Raw genomic sequence first — 22,138 nt, 5'->3', positions numbered from 1 at the left:
GTCATTCTGATGCTGTCAGGAAGGTCATAGGTTCAGCACACCGCTCTGCCGGCCATTGTCGGCTTTATAGGCTTTGGAGCCGCTACTTTTCATTCAAATAACTCCTCAAGTGCAATAACTAGGCTTCTTTATATCTACCTCAGGATCAACACAGTTAAACTAAGATCTCTATTACCTGAGACACAACATTTTAGAATTTGGCTGTATGATCGTCGCTGAAGTATGAGTAAAGCTTATGGTGAGTGAGTACTGGCGGCACTCACTATTACTTTACTTGAGATCCACGAGTTCACCAAATCCGTAAGTAGCCGAGGCTGGCTGTAATCTCTTGGATGCTCATAATTTGGTACAACCTGGGACGGGCAAATGGCAGGTTGGAGGTCACGTGAAATTTAGCCGATCCTATGAAATGGCGAACATTCACCCATCTAATCTTTTTCATTTGTAGTTGCTGAGCAGTCATAGATTAGCACAGCTCTTGAGTTTTTCTAGACGCTAGTGAATTGTGTAACTCGAAGATTCGTTGACGTCATCAGGACAAAACTATAACATGTCACTAGTGAAGTGTTTCTGATATAATAGCTCGTTAGTGTGTTAACTACAAATAAACGTTACAAATTCGCGTAGTCCAGTGAGTCTGAAATATAACACTTAGCAATACATGTTCTTCAGTTAGCCTTAACTGTGGCATGTCGTCAAGTTATTGTTGTCAGGGTAATATAAAACTAATCATACACCTCTGTAACTCATTCAGACAGTGACAAGAGAGTATGAGGGCTCTGGTACTCACAGGCCACTTCAGGATGCAACTAATGCATAAGAATGATCCATTTCCACATGTCACCCCTGACTAACGTATAAGCATAATGAGATTTCTTGACATGTTTTGACTTGCACTGACATAATAAAATACAATGAAAGAGCACAAAAATAAATCTATGTAGTGCTATAGTGCTGAGGATATGAATAGGTTATGAGTGTGCATGCCTGCGTTTGTGTGCGCGCGCTCGCGTTTGTGTGTGTGTGTGTGTGTGTGTGTGTGTGTGTGTGTGTGTGTGTGTGTGTGTGTGTGTGTGTGTGTGTGTGTGTGTGTTTTTGTTTGTGTGTGTGTGTGTGTGTGTGTGTGTGTGTGTGTGTGTGTGTGTGTGTGTGTGTTTGCTATTAGTATGTGAGGTAGGTAGTTACACATTATCCAGTTCACTATAGGTTTAAATCTAGCTGAATGCAAGTAACATATAAAATGTTTAAGATAACTGAAAAATGTACACAAGTTAATACTTTTTATAATTTCAATGGAAACTTCTCTTTGTAGGAGAAAGCAATATCCTTCACTCAGTCTTTTGAGGAGGCTGTTAAGGAAGCTATCTCCATTCATCCAGGATCAAAAATCAATCCTGATAACGATGGTCATCTTGTCCACATCACTGGTCCATTGGAAATCAGTGAACCATTAACGGAAGTAGAGTATGGCATTTCAGTTCCAGCTGTAAAACTGAAGAGACGAGTCCAGATGTATCAATGGGTTGAAGAACATGTGCAAAGGTAAGAAATGATCATCTAATATATATATATATATGTTCTAACTTCGTAAGTTTGAATAACAAGATTGACAAAGGCTTGAATATTAGTTTGTATACATATAAATCTACTTTTTCAAATATTCGTATTAAGTTGTTTATATTGGTGAATTTATGTGGGTAAGGCGCTATAAAATAATTTCTACACACATAGTGGAAATTGAATAATATATGAAAAAGGTAAACCTGACTACAAGAATGACTTCACCGTAAATGAGTAAAGCTCTCTGCAGAGAACTTAGCGCATAAAGCGAAACTATTGTTCTAAAGACGCTTTGGAGACACTGGGCTTGTTGGTGTAGTTCATGGTCTTTCATTTTATAATGTTTATTGCTTGTACTGGTATTCTTTCAGTGATGAAAATATCTCTTAAAATTGTATTCTTAATTCGTAAAAAAGTTTTGTATGAAAACAGACATATGGTAAGCTGGCATTACCAGTGAAGTATGTAGACACAGAATGATGATTATTAGGATCTGAGAATTAACCATAAGTTATTAATTACAAAAATATTATTTCCCCACAACATGTAGAATAAAAGAAATGCGCATTTCACGCATCAGTATTAAAATTAAAGAATAAAAGAAACACAAAGAAAAGTTACATAAGAAATAAAAAACAACAAGGAAGTTATGAATCACAGCTTTACGTCCACCAGGAAAGTAAACTGATCTCTCACTTGGACTGATGGTTTCAATTTTTGCACAGTTTCGTAGGAGTTATACCAAAGCATGCAGGGAATATCTGGCAATCTGCAAAATTTCTTTTGTTTCTTCATAGTGTCAACAAATATTTCACTTTACCTTTCCTGAGTAGAACTGGGCACTGCAGTCTTACACCACAAAGTCATCCATGTGATGCTACACTCAGTTATCTACAGAAACTATATTAAAGGGCAGGGTAGGTTTAAAACCACGTAAGGCCCATATTAAGTGATATGTACTCTTTCCAGTATTAATTTACTTACATAAAACGGGTAACGTTTAATAAAATTATAATTATTATAATTTTATAAAATTATGATAACAGATGCACTTTGGTTTTTGAGCCATTATCTGATCAACATACTAAAACACCAAAACTACCCATAATAATTGACTTTTATTAGGCGCATCCACACAGGAATGGAAAAACGCTTCTATGTAAGTAAACGGTTGTATACCACCATGTTATTTACGTCCATTCACAATCAGAAAATTGTTCAATCGCTGACGTGGCTACATAGTAACATGTCAAGACTGTCAGATCATAGAGGCGAGTACTGTTTCAATTTAATCTCAGACCATTGCGAATCGGTTCTTTTGCTTAGCTGCAAATTAGTGTTGAAGCGATTACCCGCAATCACCTTTATACTGGTAGGCTGGATAAACGTTTTCGCTTCAGTTAAGCTTTCCACAAACAGAAAGAATCAGAAAAACGTGTATATTAGAAGACTAACATGCAGATAAATTTGAACACAGCTACCTGTACAGTTAACCGTCAGTCACACACTGTTTATATATAACACGCCCAGGACGGTAACACCAACAAAAAGAAAAAAAAAGGGAAATGTAATCGAAAACTGAGAATACGGTAGAACCACAGCAATACAATTTACTGGAAACATACAAATTTGTGTCAGACCAGGATTTCCCGTTTTACGTGAGTGGTCGCCTTGAACACTACAACTATCCGAGCATATTCTTTGAACAGACCGAAACTTCCTTATGTCCCAGTGTCTGCTTCCCACAGTGCTTACACAATTATGTGATTTCTGCACATGGAGAGACTTATCTAGATTTCTCATCAGGTTGCCTTGGCTTTGACATAAAATACGTTAGTGCAGTATCTGTTTTTGACAGTGTCTGTAAAGTTCCATGCAATGTTCCTTCAGAAATGCAAAGTTGTACATCAGTGTAATGTGCAAAGGAACATTGCATCGAACTTTAGACACTCAATGTATGTAAAAAGAAAAAAAAGTAGATAAGGATTTGTTGAAGTTTGTATCTCTGCATTTTGTGTCACTTGTGGTCAGCTCACTCATCAGGAGTTTGCATCTCTCTAAATGCAATACTCTATTCTGTCACTTCTCCGCCAAATCTCTCCTTCAACGAAATTTTAAAGCTTTATGTTGAACAAGCTCCATATAGAGCTCATGACAACTGATGTTAAACGGAAAATTATGGGGGTTACTCAGATGATAGACGGTTACCATTTTCTTAGACAAGTGTAAAATAGATGCCAATATAAAAGTTAACATAATATTCTACGTATAAACAGTATGTCGAACTCGATGACAAACAAAGGATAGGAACCTGTTGTACCGACCTAACGATAGTGAGTGTCAAACGAAAGATTATTAATCTTATTTTAGAAAATCATGAATTGCTTTATTGTGGTATATTCGAGAGTGATTTCTCAATATTTGACGTTATGAGAAGTGCACTATACTAACGCATGAAATAATTTATTTAGTGACTCCAAATTGTGCTCTAAGTATTTTCTCAGTTTTGCTGCCATGTAAGAATTATTACCTTCAAAATACTAACGCATGAAATAATTTATTTTGTGACTCCAAATTGTGCTCTAAGTATTTTCTCAGTTTTGCTGCCATGTAAGAATTATTACCTTCAAAATGCCTTAAATTTATTTTGCATCCTCAAATGATTTGGTAAAACAGATCCCTGTATAAGGCATATGGTAAAATCAAAATTGCAAGCACCATACTGCTGCAATTGAGGACAGTATTTGATTAATGTTGAACATGTCTTATGATAGTAGTGGAACAAAGAGGGAGTGAGCCCATTTTGTTAGTGCAGGTTGCCTACATCAGGTGCAGATATGCATTCAGGGGCAAACATATTGTTCTCCTTTGATTGACAGGTCATTAACCCATTGTTCTACTTTGATTGAGAGGTATTTAACCTGTTGTTCTACTTTGATTGACAGGTACTTAACCTATTGTTGTGCTAAAAGGATCCTTCCTTTTGATTAACAAGCACTTAACCTATTGTTCCCCACTCCCTCCCCCTTCCCCTCCCCCACCCCCCTCTCACCCTTCAGGAAACCTTCCCCCTCGCTGCTACAGGTATACTTTTAGGTCTGAGTTATCAGAACAGCCTGTCTCACTCTTATCAATTTGATTGACTACTTAAATAAATTGATCAATTAATTAACTACTCCCTCTCTGGTAACCGCCTCTCCTCCCACCCTATCTTTCGGAAATTGGTGGGAAAAAGACTTAGTTGATCGGTCATTTGGAGGGAATTCGGTTGCAGTATGTGGAATATTGTTTAAACATTGTAGACAATGTATAGAGTATTATTTAATTACTTATGGCAATGTATGGAATATAGTTTATTTATTTAGTTAAAGAATTTTTCAGGAAATTGATCACCACCCATGCCACCCCATCCCAGCCCTCCTCACCCCCTCCCTTCCCCCCTCTACCTGGAAATTGGTGGCTCTTTGGTGGAGAAGAAGGATCTCATGATGGGAAATTCAAGACTATCATGTTTATTTATAAAAAATTCAGTTTTTGGGAGCTGGATTTCTCTTTCTCATCATGCTTTGATGGTTGAAGACACGTAGATGTTGCAAGAAGTAATTACGTGAGGCAAACATGTTGCATAACTTAATGTTCAGCATTGTACTACAGGTGTCTTAATCTAATGTTTGGCAATTTGTTGGCACTTAACCTATTAAAACTTCCTGGAAGATTAAAACTGTGTGCCAGACCTTTGCCTTTCACAGGCAAGTGCTCTACCACACAGTTTTAATCTGCCAGGGAGTTTCGTATGAGTGCACACTCCGCTGCAGAGTGAAAATCTCATTCTGGAAACTTAATCTATTGTTCTGTTAAGTGGCTTTCCATGTCACCCCACCGAGCGAGGTGGCGCAGTGGTTAGCACACTGGACTCGCATTCGGGAGGACGACGGTTCAATCCCATCTCCAGCCATCCTGATTTAGGTTTTCCGTGATTTCCCTAAATCGTTTCAGGCACATGCCGGGATGGTTCCTTTGAAAGGGCACGGCCGATTTCCTACCCAATCCTTCCCTAACCTGAGCTAGCGCTCCGTCTCTAATGACCTCGTTGTCGACGGGACGTTAAACACTAACCACCACCACCACCACCACCACCACCATGTCACCCCCATTTCCTTAAACTATTGTACCGCCTTTGATACCAAATTAAGTAATTAGTCATGTTCTCCTACCATTTTCTGGAACACTTTTCGAATTTCACATGCTTTTGAACGCCATTTCTGATGTATTATTCTACATCAGCCACCTCCTTGAACTATTGTACTGCATTTAGATAAAAATTATGCGAATTAACCTAGTGTTCTGCACTTAACCTGCTATTCTACTCCATGCCACCCACTCACGCACACTCTCTCCTTAACTATTCTACCACTAACACCACATTGATATAAAAAATTTGTGCAAATTAATTAAATCGATATTTTTCAGGGTAGTTTTATTTTTTAATTCACAGCATCCAGTTGGTCGGTGAAATCAATGGAATACAGTTTAAACAAAAGATTGGTATTAAAAAACACATCCCACCACCCTCCGCCGACGCCGCCGACTCCGCCGACTCCGCACGTGCCCCCAGGAGTCGGGGTGCACCAGCGGCCTCCACAATGTGACGACACGACTGTCAGCTGCTGAGCCACGCACAGGTGTCTGTATGGGTCCGTCAAGCATGAGGCGGAAGTATCCCTTTCATACTTGACATCTGAGAAATTTCTGTCGAAATACATGTTCACCTAGGCACTGTTAGTGGCACAATGAGGCATAGCTGTGGTGTGGGTCCAGAGCTGAGAGATGTTTGCATAGCACAAAAAAGGTTCTCAGTGTTATACCAACGTCACATATCTATGTAAATAACTGCCAACTCCCCCCTCTGGATGCGCTATAGAAATCAGTTGCGATGCTTCCCAGAATAACACAACTTGTATTGTTCCCAGTGATCCTAAAAGGACATTCAAGCTCCATCTAGCTGTGCATGCATGCTTACCTGCCTAGCGAGGCTGACACATTGCTGCAAAATGTTCATCCTGCTCTCAACACACATCTCAGAAACGTTAAACGTTCTCTCCACTGAAAACCTTCATCGTGTCTGTGCATGCTTGCAGAAACACTGTTAATCATAAAAGCATTCTTGTTGTTTGGAGAGCGAGCACTGTTTAAGCACAGATCTTACAGCTACTGGTCTGAAGATGTCTTAAAGCCACAGTGGCGAATGAGTGACGGCATCCCCACCATGGACAGATGGTCTGCATCAACTTGTCTTTAAACACTTGCTTTATCAGAACTTTCCATAAATAACTTGCATCCATCTTGTTCGCATCAGTTTGTAGACGCTCCTATGTCCTGGCTGAATTACTAATACCGCTGGTGTGGAAGCACTGTCTGCATTGTTTTTTCTTTCTGCAGATGAGACTTTCAGAGGCACAGAACTATTTTGTACAGATCACCATATTGCAACAACAATTAAACCCTGCAAAGTAGCCTACAGATCGACAAATATGGAAATACTCTTACTCAATTACACTGCTCTGCCACTGAGAATGAGAGCTTGAATATTAGAACGTGAAACTGGTCTCCAACCCAGCAATAGATCACTGCATACTGTGTCGATATAGTAAACATAGAATTCGTATATTGCGCCATACAAAATCGCCTGTTTTACATCATTTATACAGGGTGTTACAAAAAGGTACGGCCAAACTTTCAGGAAACATTCCTCACACACAAAGAAAGAAAATATGTTATGTGGACATGCGTCCGGAAACGCTTACTTTCCATGTTAGAGCTCATTTTATTACTTCTCTTCAAATCACATTAATCATGGAAACACACAGCAACAGAACGTACCAGCGTGACTTCAAACACTTTGTTACAGGAAATGTTCAAAATGTCCTCCGTTAGCGAGTATACATGCATCCACCCTCCGTCACATGGAATCCCTGATGCACTGATGCAGACCTGGAGAATGGCGTATTGTATCACAGCCGTCCACAATACGAGCATGAAGAGTCTCTACATTTGGTACTGGGGTTGCGTATATGAGAGCTTTCAAATGCCCCCATAAATGAAAGTCAAGAGGGTTGAGGTCAGGAGAGCGCGGAGGCCATGGAATTGGTCCGCCTCTACCAATCCATCGGTCACCGAATCTGTTGTTGAGAAGTGTACAAACACTTTCACTGAAATGTGCAGGAGCTCCATCGTGCATGAACCACATGTTGTGTCGTACTTGTAAAGGCACATTTTCTAGCAGCACAGGTAGAGTATCCCGTATGAAATCATGGCGGTGAATCGAGGAAGTACAGTACATACTGACGAAACTATAATGAGCTCTAACATGGAAATTAAGCGTTTCCGGACACATGTCCACATAACATCTTTTCTTTATTTGTGTGTGAGGAATATTTCCTGAAACTTTGGCCGTACCTTTTTGTAACACCCTGTATAGTTATCGACCACCACACACTCGTACATACACCGCGAAGACAGGCAGCATAAGTACATGCACAATTGATATACCCTGAACTGCCCTAGATATTTCCCCAAAGGCCAGACGATCATCCACTCCCGATGCAGAACCAGAGTGCCTTCAGTGGACTGAAGTCACTCTCAGAACTGTTGTCCGCCCCGTTAGCTAAGTGGTCGGCGTGACAGATTGCCGTCCTACGGGCCCGGGTTCGATGCCCGGCTGGGACGGGGATTTTCTCCGCTCAGGGACTGGGTGTTGTGTTGCCTTCATAATCATTTTGTCCCCATCTGGCGCGCAGGTCGCCCCATGTGGCGTCGAATGTAATAAGACGTGCACCAAGGCGGCCGGACCTGCCCTGTAAGGAGCCTCGCGGCCAGTGGTGCCAAATGCTCATTTTCATTTTCAGAACTGTTGTACAAAGGCTGGATAGGTTCCCCTCGGCACAAAAGCGTTACTGCTTCCGGTCTCGACCTGCTTGCTTGCCTGCTTTTGTACACCCATCTCCAGACTGTAGGATTACAAGAACATATGTTATTTCACATGGTTTGCCAGAATATAATACCATTTTCACGATACTTTTCGATATCAAGCACATAGCAATATCGCTTGCATAGCAGTATCGCTCACACAACATAATTCCGAAGATATAGAATGAAAATTATTTCTCCAGAAGTCCGAAACTTTAGTGACGTGGAGCATGCTGTAAACCACTGAGTAATTAGAAACTTATCCCGTCTGCAAAGACCTTTACATGAAAATTCGAAAAAAAATAGAGGCATCTGATATTTCCATTCACGAATACCAATGTCAGTGATGTAACAGATGCCAAATCATATCTATAATTTACAAAGTCAACTAAGGTGTTTCTCATGTCTTTACCCAGCTCGATGCACACACCACAATAGATGTTCCCTCGGCTAAATAAAGGTGCAAAATGTGCAGAGGCAGTCAACCGGACGATTTACATGGTAGGGAATAATGGTCCAGTGCAGACACACATCCATATTGAATCTTCTCAAATTTCCATGCGATCACGAAAGCAGCCCAACACATACTAAGTATTAGTTCATTATTCAGTCGTCTAGAGGACGACATGGTCAAGTCAACATTCAAATTTTACAATTCCAGTCTCAGTTGAGCAACATTCGAAAATGTGTGAAGTATCGGTAATACACCCCGCTAATGGCTGTGGCTCTGGAAATATCTGTACCATTCTTATGACTTGACTTTCTCAGTATTCCACGTCAAATTCATACCTTCCTTACAACTGGACATAGTCATTTCCTCTGCACATATCAGAACAAAAACATATACTTTATAAGCCTGACGCTCAATCCGAATGTGTCACACATCCTCTTCTACTTAGTATATTACTTCATGTATAACTGATTGCTGGAGATACGGGATAATACTGACCAAAAATCAACGATGGGTGGACATGTCTCATAAATTTTCTTGCGAGTGGTACCACTGTGTCTTCGAAAGAGAAACGTAATCGTGTTAGAAATCGCCAGGTGTTAAAAAACACAGCCATATTACCATCACAAGCGGTTTCGGTTCTACAGGTGCATACAAGTATCCATGTTAAAAGCTGTACTGGCTTTATAAATCTACGTATGGCGTTACCTCTGAATGAAGTGTTTTTTTCCAGACAAATACCGTGACACTGAATATAGATGGTGATCGCCAGAGTGTATAGCATTAGACCGACAGTGAGGATACACATCGCTAACGTGCAACCTCGTAATAACATTACCGAATTTTGAAAGTTATTCAGCTAAGGAGCATGGTATAAAACCGGTATTTTCAACTCCCTCACGCCACCGCCGCTATATTTTTCTCCAGTATTTGTAATGCATTCGATCTCGATGCCATGTCAGAGGTTCGATGATATATCGACTGGGTTATAGGCGATAGTTGATTGAGAAGGGTCACAAACAGTACTAGATGGTGTGCTGATTGAGGTCATAAGAAATGTGCACTAGCTTTTAAGATCTCTGGTGTTACGCTTTCCGTAGAAATGCTGTCTGGGATTTGGCATCAAGTCTTCCCTTTCAACCACATACCTGCGCTGTAAACTACGGAGAAGCCCTTTAATTATTACAGCCACTAGTGAATCATATTTATGGCACTCTCATATCTCGAAATGAGTCACCTTTAGACCGAGCGAGGTGGCGCAGTGGTTAGCACACTGGACTCGCATTCGGGAGGACGACGGTTCAATCCCGTCTCCGGCCATCCTGATTTAGGTTTTCCGTGATTTCCCTAAATCGCTTCAGGCAAATGCCGGGATGTTTCCTTTGAAAGGGCACGGCCGATTTCCCTCCCCATCCATCCCTCACCCGAGCTTGTGCTCCGTCTCTAATGACCTCGTTGTCGACGGGACGTTAAACACTAATCTCCTCCTCCTCCTGAGTCACCTATATCAGACTGGTCTGCTACAGTAAAATTACAACGTTGTGTTAGGTAGACCCTATGCATCTTGCAACTGCCCCTCAGACTCTGCACTACCATCTTCGCAGCTTTGCGAAAGTGATCATTCCAATGTAAGCCGGAACTGAGTAGAAGTCGGAGAAATCTATATATACCATCTTCTGTAACCCATGTAAAAACAGGATAAGCTGAGTTACTGTGACAGGACTGTATTTCGACCATTCGATGGAAACGGGAACTGGGGGAAGGATGAGGACTTTGCTACTGCACTGTGGTGCGTCCCCAGACTACATACATGTACAACAGATCCATGTCCCTCAGGGCCCATTCACGTCTATCGCCCTAACGTGCTGTCTTCGTTATTCTGTACCATCCAACAGAGAAAAATTACGAACTATAAAAGCTCCACTCATCCAATAGAGAACTCGATAAGATTTTTACCACATCTCTCTTTTCCCATACATCGAAAACAAATACTGTATGCGTGCCAGCATCTAACACATGTGATGATCCTATTAAATACACAGGTACTGATCAACTGCACCGATCAGTTTAAAGTTTCATCACCTGTACTATAGGAGGATGATGGTATCTCACATACTGTAAGTTACAAGAGACGCTCCCTGTGACCCTGTGTCGTTGTTTGAAGCATTGTTTTTTCCTGCTTTAACACGCTTTGTACATTGCCTTACATTTTGTTTTTCCGCCACAACTTCGAGGTCTGTGTCATCTTGTAAACTCACATTAATACATTCTGATCCATTGCCTCTTGCAGAAAACTGGACGTCGCATGCTGAAAATCATGTTGATACTACTGATACCATAACACACTGGATGATTGTAAATAAAAGAGAATTACTATTCAAGGAGACTGTAAGAGTTTGGCGCCATTGTGGAGGGTTTCCGAAGTGCAGTCCGAATGTGATTGACGACCTCTACATTTAAACTTATCTGTCACAGTGACGGAATAGCTGATGCCTCTGCATTCCATTTCGACTGATTCCTCTAATTGCAGTCATGAACGCAATCACTCTTTCATTGTCGGCCATCGCCAGAAGGTGTTGTCCCTCCATCAAAACATTTCTTCAACTCAAAGAAGCAATGTCAGTCATTATGTGGTAACCAACAGCGTGCTAGTAGACGAATGAAATGGGAAAGACACTCTCGATGTAATGTAATAATATGCATCACAGTTGATAGTGCGAACAATTTTAGCAATTTTACATTAATTTCAACACCGAACAGTGATGCGACAGCATGTTTCCCAATTTCAGTATCAAAGCTAAACCGTCCCTTCTCTACTTTGCGGGTATCATTGTGAATGTAGATAGATGACTGTACAGTACATCCATTCATGGTTAATTCTTGAACACATACATCATCAAAGTATACCAGACAGTACTCTACATATTTCTAACACCTCAAGCACAGTGATTAATTTACAAAACATCTCTATGCGGTTGGGAATCACAGAGCATTCTCGCAGTCTTAGGATAAAATTGGAGAATGAAAGACCCCCTCGCACTGTCTTTGTTTGACCAATCCGCCCTGCAACACCTTTATCGATTTAATCTGCTGCTGACCAGAAGTAGACTGCTACATTCCATGTCTCGTGAAGAACACAAAATGTGTCCAGACGCGCCCATGGTGTGCAATAACAGATTTGAAAGTGTTTTGATATAGTAGCAGATGGTTAAGAAGAACAAGAAACGGGTGGTTTTGATGCGTGATGTATCTCCAGATGGATGGAGTTCGAAGCATTTAACGTAAATCAACTACGCTGTCAATTTTAAAGTATTGTTTTAATGTCTGGGATCAGTACCAGGAGGGTATTGGTAAGAGAGATGATAAACACAAGTACTCCTAATTTTACAAAAGTTATAATGTTAGATCGCTTGAGTTTCCGAACTATCAGTCATGTGGAATGCAGCACTGTTAATATTCCAGTGTAAGAAATATATCTCCAGCCCATGACATACATCTTTCTTGCAGGCTTCTCTACGATAAACGATGGTAACAAACTATAAAACGAAAAAACTACTTCCTTATAACAGTGGTTCAGTGTGATACATGCACAGTGTCGCTCTCCAGAGATGTATAGCGTCCACTGTTCACATCCGATCATGGTTCAGAAATTGTTAGTGGCGGTATGACATGTAATTTCACTTGTCGGACGCCACTGATATGAGTATATCTGTTTCCTTGTAGGAGATATTCTCCGTTACTAATGATCATTTTATATAGGACTGATGCGAGCATAGTATAATTTCTGAACCATGATCAGATGTGAACAGTGGATGCTATACATCTCTGGAGAGCTACATTGTGCACGTATCACACAGAGCCACTGCTTTAAGGAAATAGTTTTTTCGTTTTACAGTTTGTTACCATAGTTTATCGTAGAGAAGCCTGCAAGGAAGATGTATGTCATGCGTTGGAGATATATTTCTTACACTGGAATATTAACAGCGCTGCATTCCACATGACTGATAGGTCAGAAATTCATTCGATCTAACATCATAACCTCTTTTAAGTGCAGAACTGTGTAGCCTAAGGAGAGCGTGTGTTTATGTTCTCTCTTAGCACTAACCTCCTGGTACTAAACCCAAACACTACAAGAATACTTTAAAATTGATAGTGCAGATGATTTATGTAAAATGCTTCAAACTCCATCCGTCTGGAGATCCATCATGCATCAAAACCACCCTTTTCTTCTTCTTTTTAACAGTCTGCTATTACATCACAACACTTTCAAATCTGTTACTGTTCCCTGATAAGGGGGTAGCCTCCTTGACATGGGCGCGTCTAGAGAAATTTTGTGCTCTTGGACAGTGAGGACTCGGCAAGCTCTATTCATTCATGAGACGCGGAATGTAGTGGTCTACTTCTGGCCAACTTCAGATTAAATCGGTAACGGTACTGTAGGGCGGGCTGGTCAAAGACAGTGCTAAGGGGTCTTTCAATCTCCAATTTTAACCTAAGACTGCGAGAATGCTCTGTGACTCCCATCGGCATAGAGATAGATCATAAGTTAAGCACTATGCTCGAGGTGTTAGAAATATGTAGGGCGCTGTGTGGTATACTTTGATGATTTATGTGTTTGAGAATTAACAATGAATGAACGTACTGCACAGTCATCTATCTACATTTGCAATCATACCCGCAAAGTAGAGAAGGGACGGTTTAGCTTTGATGCTGGAATTGGGAAACATGCTGTCACATCACTGGTCGGTGTTGAAATTAATGTAAAATTGCTAAAATTGTTCGCACTATCGACTGTGATGCATATTATTACAGTACATCAATGGTGTCTTTTCCATTCTGTCCATCCACTGGCACGCCATTGGCTACCACATAATGATTGACTGACATTGCTTCTTTGAGTTGGAGAAAGAGTTTTATTGGATGGGCGACCCCTTCTGGGGATGGCTAACACCGAAACAATGATCGTATGCATGACTGCAATATGAGGAATCAAAAATGGTTCAAATGGCTCTGAGCACTATGGGACTCAACTGCTGAGGTCATTAGTCCCCTAGAACTTAGAACTAGTTAAACCTAACTAACCTAAGGACATCACAAACATCCATGCCCGAGGCAGGATACGAACCTGCGACCGTAGCGGTCTTGCGGTTCCAGACTGCAGCGCCTTTAACCGCACGGCCACTTCGGCCGGCTATGAGGAATCAATCGAAATGGAATGCAGAGGCATCAGGTATTTTGTCACTGTGACCGATGAGTTTAAATGTAGAGGTCGTCAATCGCCTTGGGACTGCAGTTTGGACACTCTATACAACGCCGCCAAACTCTTCCAGTATCCTTATGTTGTAACTATCTTTTATTTAAAGTCATCCAGTGTGTGTGGTGTGTTATGGTACCAGCAGTAACAACATGATTTACACCATGCAGCGAATAGTTTTCTGCAAGAGGCAATGGATCAGAATGTACTATTGTCAATTTACAACATGATACAGACCTCGAAGTCGTGGCGGAAAAACAAAATGTATATCAGTGTACAAAGCATGTTGCAGCAGAAAAAAACAATGTTTCCAACAACAACACAGGGTCACAGGGAGCGTTTCTTGCGATTTACAGTATAGTCTGTGGAATATGATCATCCATCTATAGTACAGGTGAGTACAGGTGATGAAACCTTAAACTGGTCTGTGCAATTGATCAATACCTGTGTATTTAATAGGATCGTCACATGTGTTCGAATCCGGCACACATGTGGACTGGTTTTCGATATATGGGAGGACAGAGATGTGGTAAAAATCTTATCGAGTTTTGTATGGGATGAAGTCAGTGGAACTTTTATAGTTCGTAATTTTTCTCTGCTGGACGGTACAGAATAACGAAGATAGCAGGTTGGGGAGATAGACGTTGATGGGCACTGAGGGACGCAGATCTGTAGCACTTATATGTAGATTGGAGATACACCACAGTGCAGTAGCAGAATCCTTCTTCCAGTTCCCATTTCCATCGATTGGTCAAATACAGTCCTTTTGCAGTAACTCAGCTTAGCCTGTTCCTACATGGGTTACAGAAGATGGTAGATATAGCTTTCTCCGGCTTCTACTCAGTTCCGGCTTATATTGGAACGATCACATTCGCAAAGCTGCAAGGATGGTAGCCCAGAGTCTGAGGGGCAGTTGCTCGATGCATAGGGATTACCTGAAACGACATTGGAATTTTACAGTAGCAGATAGGTCCGAGAAAGGTGACTCATTTCGAGATATGAGAGTGCCAGAAATATGATTCACTAGTGGTTGTAATCATTAAAGGAACTCTGAAAGTGTAGCACTAGTGATCTGAAAAGCTAGTGCACATTCCTTACGACGTCAAACAGCACACCATCTACTACTGTTTATGATCCTTCTCAATTAACCATCGCCTATAGCCCAGTCGATATATCATCGAACCTCTGATATGGCATCGAGATAGAATGCGTTACAAATATTGGAGAAATATCTAGAGGCGGTGGCGTGAGGGAGTTGAAAATACCGATTTTATACCACGCTCCTTAGCCGAATCACTTCCAAAATTCGGCTATTTTATTACGAGGTTGCACTTTTGGCGAGGTATAGCTGAATTGTTGGCGATAAGCGTCTATATTCAGTGTCACGGTATTTGTCTGGAAAAAACCATTTCATTCAGAGGTAATGCCATACATAAATTTATAAAGCCAGTATGGCTTTTAACATGGGTACTTGTATGCACCTGTAGAAAAAAGATGGCTCTGAGCACTATGGGACTTAACATTTATGGTCATCAGTCCCCTAACTAACCTAAGGACATCACACAACACCCAGTCATCACGAGGCAGAGAAAATCCCTGACCCCGCCTGAAATCGAACCCGGGAACACGGGCGTGGGAAGCGAGAACGCTACCGCACGACCACGGCACCTGTAGAACCGAGACAGTTTGTGATGGTAGTATGGTTGTGTTTTTTAACATCTGGCGGTTTGTAAGACAATTACTCTTATCTTTCTAACACACAGTGGTACCACTTGCTAGAAAATTTATGAGACATGTCCACCCATCGTTGATTTTCGGTCAGTATTATCCCGTATCTCCAGCAATCAGTTATTCACGAAGTATTATACTAAGTAGAAGAGGATGTGTGATAGGTTCGTCTTGAGCAACAGCCTTATAAAGTATGTGCTGATGTGTGCAAAGGAAATGATTATGTCCAGTTGTTAGGAAGGTATGAATTTGACGTGGAATACTGAGATAGCAAAGGGTAGAGTAAATCAAGTGATGAGAATGGTACAGATATTTCTATTTCCAGAGCCACAGCCGTCAGCGGGGTGTATTTCCGATACTTCGCTCATTGTCGAATGTTACTCAACAGATACTGGAATTGAAAAATTTAATTGTAAGTATAGCGATCAGATATATATGTGATCGATTTCCTAGGATGATGATTCTGCCTATGTGTGCTTGGGGTGCAGCGCCGATGGCCTGTGGCGGGAATGATTCACGTTTCCTGTTAACAGTAGGAGCCGTCAGAATAGAAAGGCCTGCTGGGATGCGGGAATGTAGTTGACTTGACCATGTCGTCCTCTAGACGACCGAATAATGAACTAATACTTAGTATGTATTGGGCTGCTTTCGTGATCGCATGGAAATTTGAGAAGATTCAATATGGACATGTGTTTGCACTGGACCATTACTCCCTACCATGTAAATTGTCCGGTTGACTGCTTTTGCACATTTCGAACCTTTATTTAGATGAGGGGACATCTATTGTGGTGTGTGCATTGAGCAGGTGAAAGACATGTGGAAGACACGTTTGCTGATTCTCTAGACATGAGAAACACCTTAGATGACTTTGAAAATTATAGAGATGATTTGGCATCTGTTACATAACTAACACTGGTATTCGTGAATGGATATATCAGTTACCTCCATTTTTTTGCCGAAGGGAACCAACCCTGCCTTTGTACAACAGTTCTGAGAGTGACTTCAGTCTACTGAGGGATCTCTGATCCCGAGTCGGGAGTGGATGATTGTCCGACCTTTGGGGAAATATCTAGGGCAGTTTGGAGTATACCTATTGTGGATGTGCTTGTGCTGCCTGTCTTCACGGTATATGTATGAGTGTGTGGTGGTCGATAGCTATACGAGTGACGTAAAGGGGACGATATTGTATGGCACAGGATACGAATTGTATGTTTACTACATCGACACAGTACGCGATGATATTGCCGTGTTGGAGATCGGTTTCACACTGTAATATAGAAGCTCTCGTCATTAGTGGGAGAGCAGTGTAATTGAATAAGAGTGGTTCCATATTTGTCGATCTGTAGGCCACTTTGCAGGGTTTAACTGTCGTTGCAATATGGTGATCTGTACAAAATAGTTCTGTGCTGCTGAAAGTCTCGCCTGCAGAAAGAAAAAAAAAAGACAGACAGTACTTCCACACCAGCGGTATCAGTAATTCAGAGGGTAAATTCAATAAGAACCAATCATAATGCTCCATTCATTCTCAAGACATCCTTTGTGCCGGAACGTAGGAGTGTCTAAAAACTGATTCGAACAAGGTGGATGCAAGGTATTTATGGAAAGTTCTGAGAAAGCAAGTGTTCAAAGACAAGTTAATGCAGACCATCCATCTCTGGCGGTGATGCCGTCACTCATCCACCACTGTGGCGTTAGGACATCTGCCGACCAGCAGCTGTAGGGTACCAAAAATTCCCTCCATTTTGCTCTTCTGTAAGACAATGCTTCAAATACTGTTTGCATAATTGTTCTAATTCACCCCGTCTTTGCTTAAACAGAGCTCTCTTTCCAAACAACAAGAATGCTTTTATGATTAACGGTGTTTTCGCGAATGTGCACAGACATGATGAAGGTTTTTAGTGGTGAGCACATTAATGTTACTGAGACGAATGTTGATATCAGGACGAACATTTCGGGGCGATGCGTCACCCATGCTGGGCAGGTAAGCATGTGTGCGTGGCTAGACACAGTTCACATGTACTGTCAGGATCGCTACGAACAATGCAGGCTGTTACTCTGGGAAACATTACAACAAATTTCTATTATGTGTCCAGAGGGGGACTTCAGTGTTATTTAAATAGCTATGTGACGTTGGTGTAACACTGAGAACGTTTTAGCTGTATGCAAACAGCTCTCGGCACTGGAGCTGCTCTTAAGCTATACATCATTGCCCCAGCAACGGTGCCTAGGTGAACACATATTTCGACAGGAATTACTCAGGTGTCAAGTATGAAAGGGATGCTACCACCTCATGCTTGAGGGACCCGAACGTATACCTGTGCATGGCTCGGCAGCTGACGGCCGCATCGTCACTTCGTAATGGTCGCTGGTTAATCCTGACCCCTGGGGGTACATGCTGAGTCGGCAACGTCGGCGTCAGGTGGCAGGGTGTGCTTTTTACTAGTGATCTTTTGTTTAAACTATGTTCCATCGATTTCACTGACCAATAGAATGCTACAAATTAAAGAAAACTACCCCATACATGTGAAGAATATCGATTTAATTAATTTGCATAAATTTTTTATATCAACGTGGTGTTAGTGGTAGAATAGTTAAGGAGAGGTTTTGCATGAGTGGGTGACATGGAGCAGAACAGCAGGTTAAGTGCAGAATACTAGGTTAATTTGCATAACTTTTATGTACAGGGTGTTTCAAAAATGACCGGTATATTTGAAACGGCAATAAAAACTAAACGAGCAGCGATAAAAATACACCGTTTGTTGCAATATGCTTGGGACAACAGTACATTTTCAGGCGGACAAACTTTCGAAATTACAGTAGTTACAATTTTCAACAACAGATGGCGCTGCAAGTGATGTGAAAGATATAGAAGACAACGCAGTCTGTGGGTGCGCCATTCTGTACGTCGTCTTTCTGCTGTAAGCGTGTGCTGTTCACAACGTGCAAGTGTGCTGTAGACAACATAGTTTATTCCTTAGAACAGAGAATTTTTCTGGTGTTGGAATTCCACCGCCTAGAACACAGTGTTGTTGCAACAAGACGAAGTTTTCAACGGAGGTTTAATATAACCAAAGGACCGAAAAGCGATACAATAAAGGATCTGTTTGAAAAATTTCAACGGACTGGGAACGTGATGGATGAACGTGCTGGAAAGGTAGGGCGACCGCGTACGGCAACCACAGAGGGCAACGCGCAGCTAGTGCAGCAGGTGATCCAACAGCGGCCTCGGGTTTCCGTTCGCCATGTTGCAGCTGCGGTCCAAATGACGCCAACGTCCACGTATCGTCTCATGCGCCAGAGTTTACACCTCTATCCATACAAAATTCAAACGCGGCAACCCCTCAGCGCCGCTACCATTGCTGCATCAGAGACATTCGCTAACGATATAGTGCACAGGATTGATGACGGCGATATGCATGTGGGCAGCATTTGGTTTACTGACGAAGCTTATTTTTACCTGGGCGGCTTCGTCAATAAACAGAACTGGCGCATATGGGGAACCGAAAAGCCCCATGTTGCAGTCCCATCGTCCCTGCATCCTCAAAAAGTACTGGTCTGGGCAGCCATTTCTTCCAAAGGAGTCATTGGCCCATTTTTCAGATCCAAAACGATTACTGCATCACGCTATCTGGACATTCTTCATGAATTTGTGGCGGTACAAACTGCCTTAGACGACACTGCGAACACCTCGTGGTTTATGCAAGATGGTGCCCGGCCACATCGCACGGCCGACGTCTTTAATTTCCGGAATGAATATTTCGATGATCGTGTAATTGCTTTGGGCTATCCGAAACATACAGGAGGCGGCGTGGATTGGCCTCCCTATTCGCCAGACATGAACCCCTGTGACTTCTTTCTGTGGGGACACTTGAAAGACCAGGTGTACCGCCAGAATCCAGAAACAATTGAACAGCTGAAGCAGTACATCTCATCTGCATGTGAAGCCATTCCGCCAGACACGTTGTCAAAGGTTTCGGGTAATTTCATTCAGAGACTACGCCATATTATTGCTACGCATGGTGGATATGTGGAAAATATCGTACTATAGAGTTTCCCAGACCGCAGCGCCATCTGTTGTTGAAAATTGTAACTACTGTAATTTCGAAAGTTTGTCTACCTGAAAATGTACTGTTGTCCCAAGCATATTGCAACAAACGGTGTATTTCTATCGCTGCTCGTTTAGTTTGTATTGTCGTTTCAAATATACCGGTCATTTTTGAAACACCCTGTAAATGCAGTACAATAGTTTAAGGGATGGGTGACATAGAAGAATACACCAGAAATGATGTTCAAAAGCATATGAAATTCGAAAAGTGTACCAGAAAATGGTTGGAGGATGTAACTAATTACTTAATTTGGTATCAAAGGCGGTACAATAGTTTAAGGAAATGGAGGTGACATGGAAAACCACTTAACAGAACAATAGGTTAAGTGCCGACAAAGGGCCACACATTAGGTTAAGACACCCAGAGTACGGGGCCGAACATTACAAAACCTACATGTTTCCAAACAGCAGAGAATGATGAGCAAGAGAAATCCAACCGCCAAAAACTGAATTTTTATAAATAAACATTATACTCTTGAATTTCCCTTAGTGAAATTCTTCCTCTCCACCAAAGTCACCAATTTTCAGGTAGAGGAGGGGTGGGGAGAGGGTAGGGGTGAGAGTTGCAAGGATGGGGTGGTGGGAATTGTGATCGATTTCCTGAAAAATTCTTTAATTAAATAAGTAAACTATATTCCATACATCGCTGTAAGTAATTGAATTATATTGTATACATTGTCTAAAGTGTTTAAACAATATTCCACATACTGTAACTGAATTCCCTCCAAATGACCGATCAAATGAGTCTTTTAGGGTGGGAGGGGAGGGGGGTTTAGCAGACATGGAAAGGATAATTAATTGATCAATTTCATTAAGCAGTCAATAAAACTGATAAAATTGAGGGGGTCTATTCTGATAACTCAGACCTGAAAGTGTACCTGTAGCAGTGAGGGGGGAGCTTTCCTGAGGAGTGGGAGGGGGTGGGGGGAGGGGGAGGGGTGGGGAACAATAGGTTAAGTGCCTGTCATTCAAAAGGAAGGATCCTTTTAGCAGAACAATAGGTTAAATACCTGTCAATCAAAGGAGAATAATAGGTTAATGACCTGTCAATCAAAGGAGAACAATAGGTTTGCCCCTGCCCCTGATGTAGGCAACCCACACTAGCTCACTCTCTCTTTGGTTCACTACTTATGATGACTGCAATGTGACCATAAAAGTTTATGCCAGACATGGGATTAGGACACAGATCTTCCACTTTTGTCCTTTACCAATTATGTCCCTAATCATGCTGCCCAGATCATCTCAAATTCTCAGTATTAAATATGCTTGTCCCCAATTTGTCCAAAAGAATGCTCAGTTCTCCACTAAGTTGGGAATGGTACAACAGAGGGATCAGCTGATAGGAGGACTAGGCTTAATGCTATAGGAGCGACTTATTTGATAGCAATAGAAGTAAGCTTAACGTAAGTCTAGAGAAAATTTGAGGCAAGTGCATGTGGCATTGACATTGTGGGTTGGTCTGATATGGTGCTCAAGTGACCAACTTTTGAAACAACCATTGTGAAGAGCGGAGAGATTTGGTATGAATATCGTGTTTCGAATTTCTTTTTAATGTTTACATTCAAATCATTTTGCAAATATGATGTTTATTAAGTAGAACATGTACAAGCTGAGGAGAATCAAAATTTTCGCTCGCATTACTTGTAGCTGGACTAACAGTGCTGCAAGCCTAAAAATGTTATTCTGCATTCCTTTTACGGATAATAAACCTCTCCATTGTAGAACCGAAATAAAAATTTGGAATTAGATTAGATTAGATTAATACTAGTTCCATGGATCATGAATACGATATTTCGTAATGATGTGGAACGAGTCTGCTGATTTAGGCTACGAGTATATACACAACATAATATTTGTCAGTGTGGGTTCCTAAGTAAGTTGATCATCACCATGTGTTCACCTAACCTCAGTTATTCAGTTAGTTCAGCCATGGTGGCTACCCTCGCCGTCTCATTCAAACAGTCTCTGGCTAGCTGACCTGCAGTCAAGATTTCTCATACTTTGAGCTCTGCCGAGCACTCTGCGTCAAATGTGACACCACCAACTGCCAGAGCCGCAATGCTCGTGCAGCTCA

General features: G+C 41.5%; 1 protein-coding gene across 4 annotated transcripts in view; it reads left to right on the top strand.

Annotated features, from left to right (window-relative positions):
• The window catches only part of LOC126470100 (transmembrane protein 43 homolog), a 228,421-nt gene that overhangs the window by 82,810 nt on the left and 123,473 nt on the right, over nucleotides 1–22,138 (top strand). For all 4 annotated transcript variants that reach the window (XM_050097669.1, XM_050097671.1, XM_050097672.1 and 1 more), the window contains exon 3: nucleotides 1,313–1,542. In XM_050097669.1, the coding sequence (XP_049953626.1) occupies nucleotides 1,313–1,542 (230 nt within the window). The remainder of the gene's footprint in view (nucleotides 1–1,312; nucleotides 1,543–22,138) is intronic.

The sequence above is a fragment of the Schistocerca serialis genome, chromosome 3 (assembly GCF_023864345.2).
Source record: "Schistocerca serialis cubense isolate TAMUIC-IGC-003099 chromosome 3, iqSchSeri2.2, whole genome shotgun sequence".
NCBI lineage: Eukaryota > Metazoa > Arthropoda > Insecta > Orthoptera > Acrididae > Schistocerca > Schistocerca serialis.
This window is presented reverse-complemented; position numbering and strand designations above follow the sequence as displayed.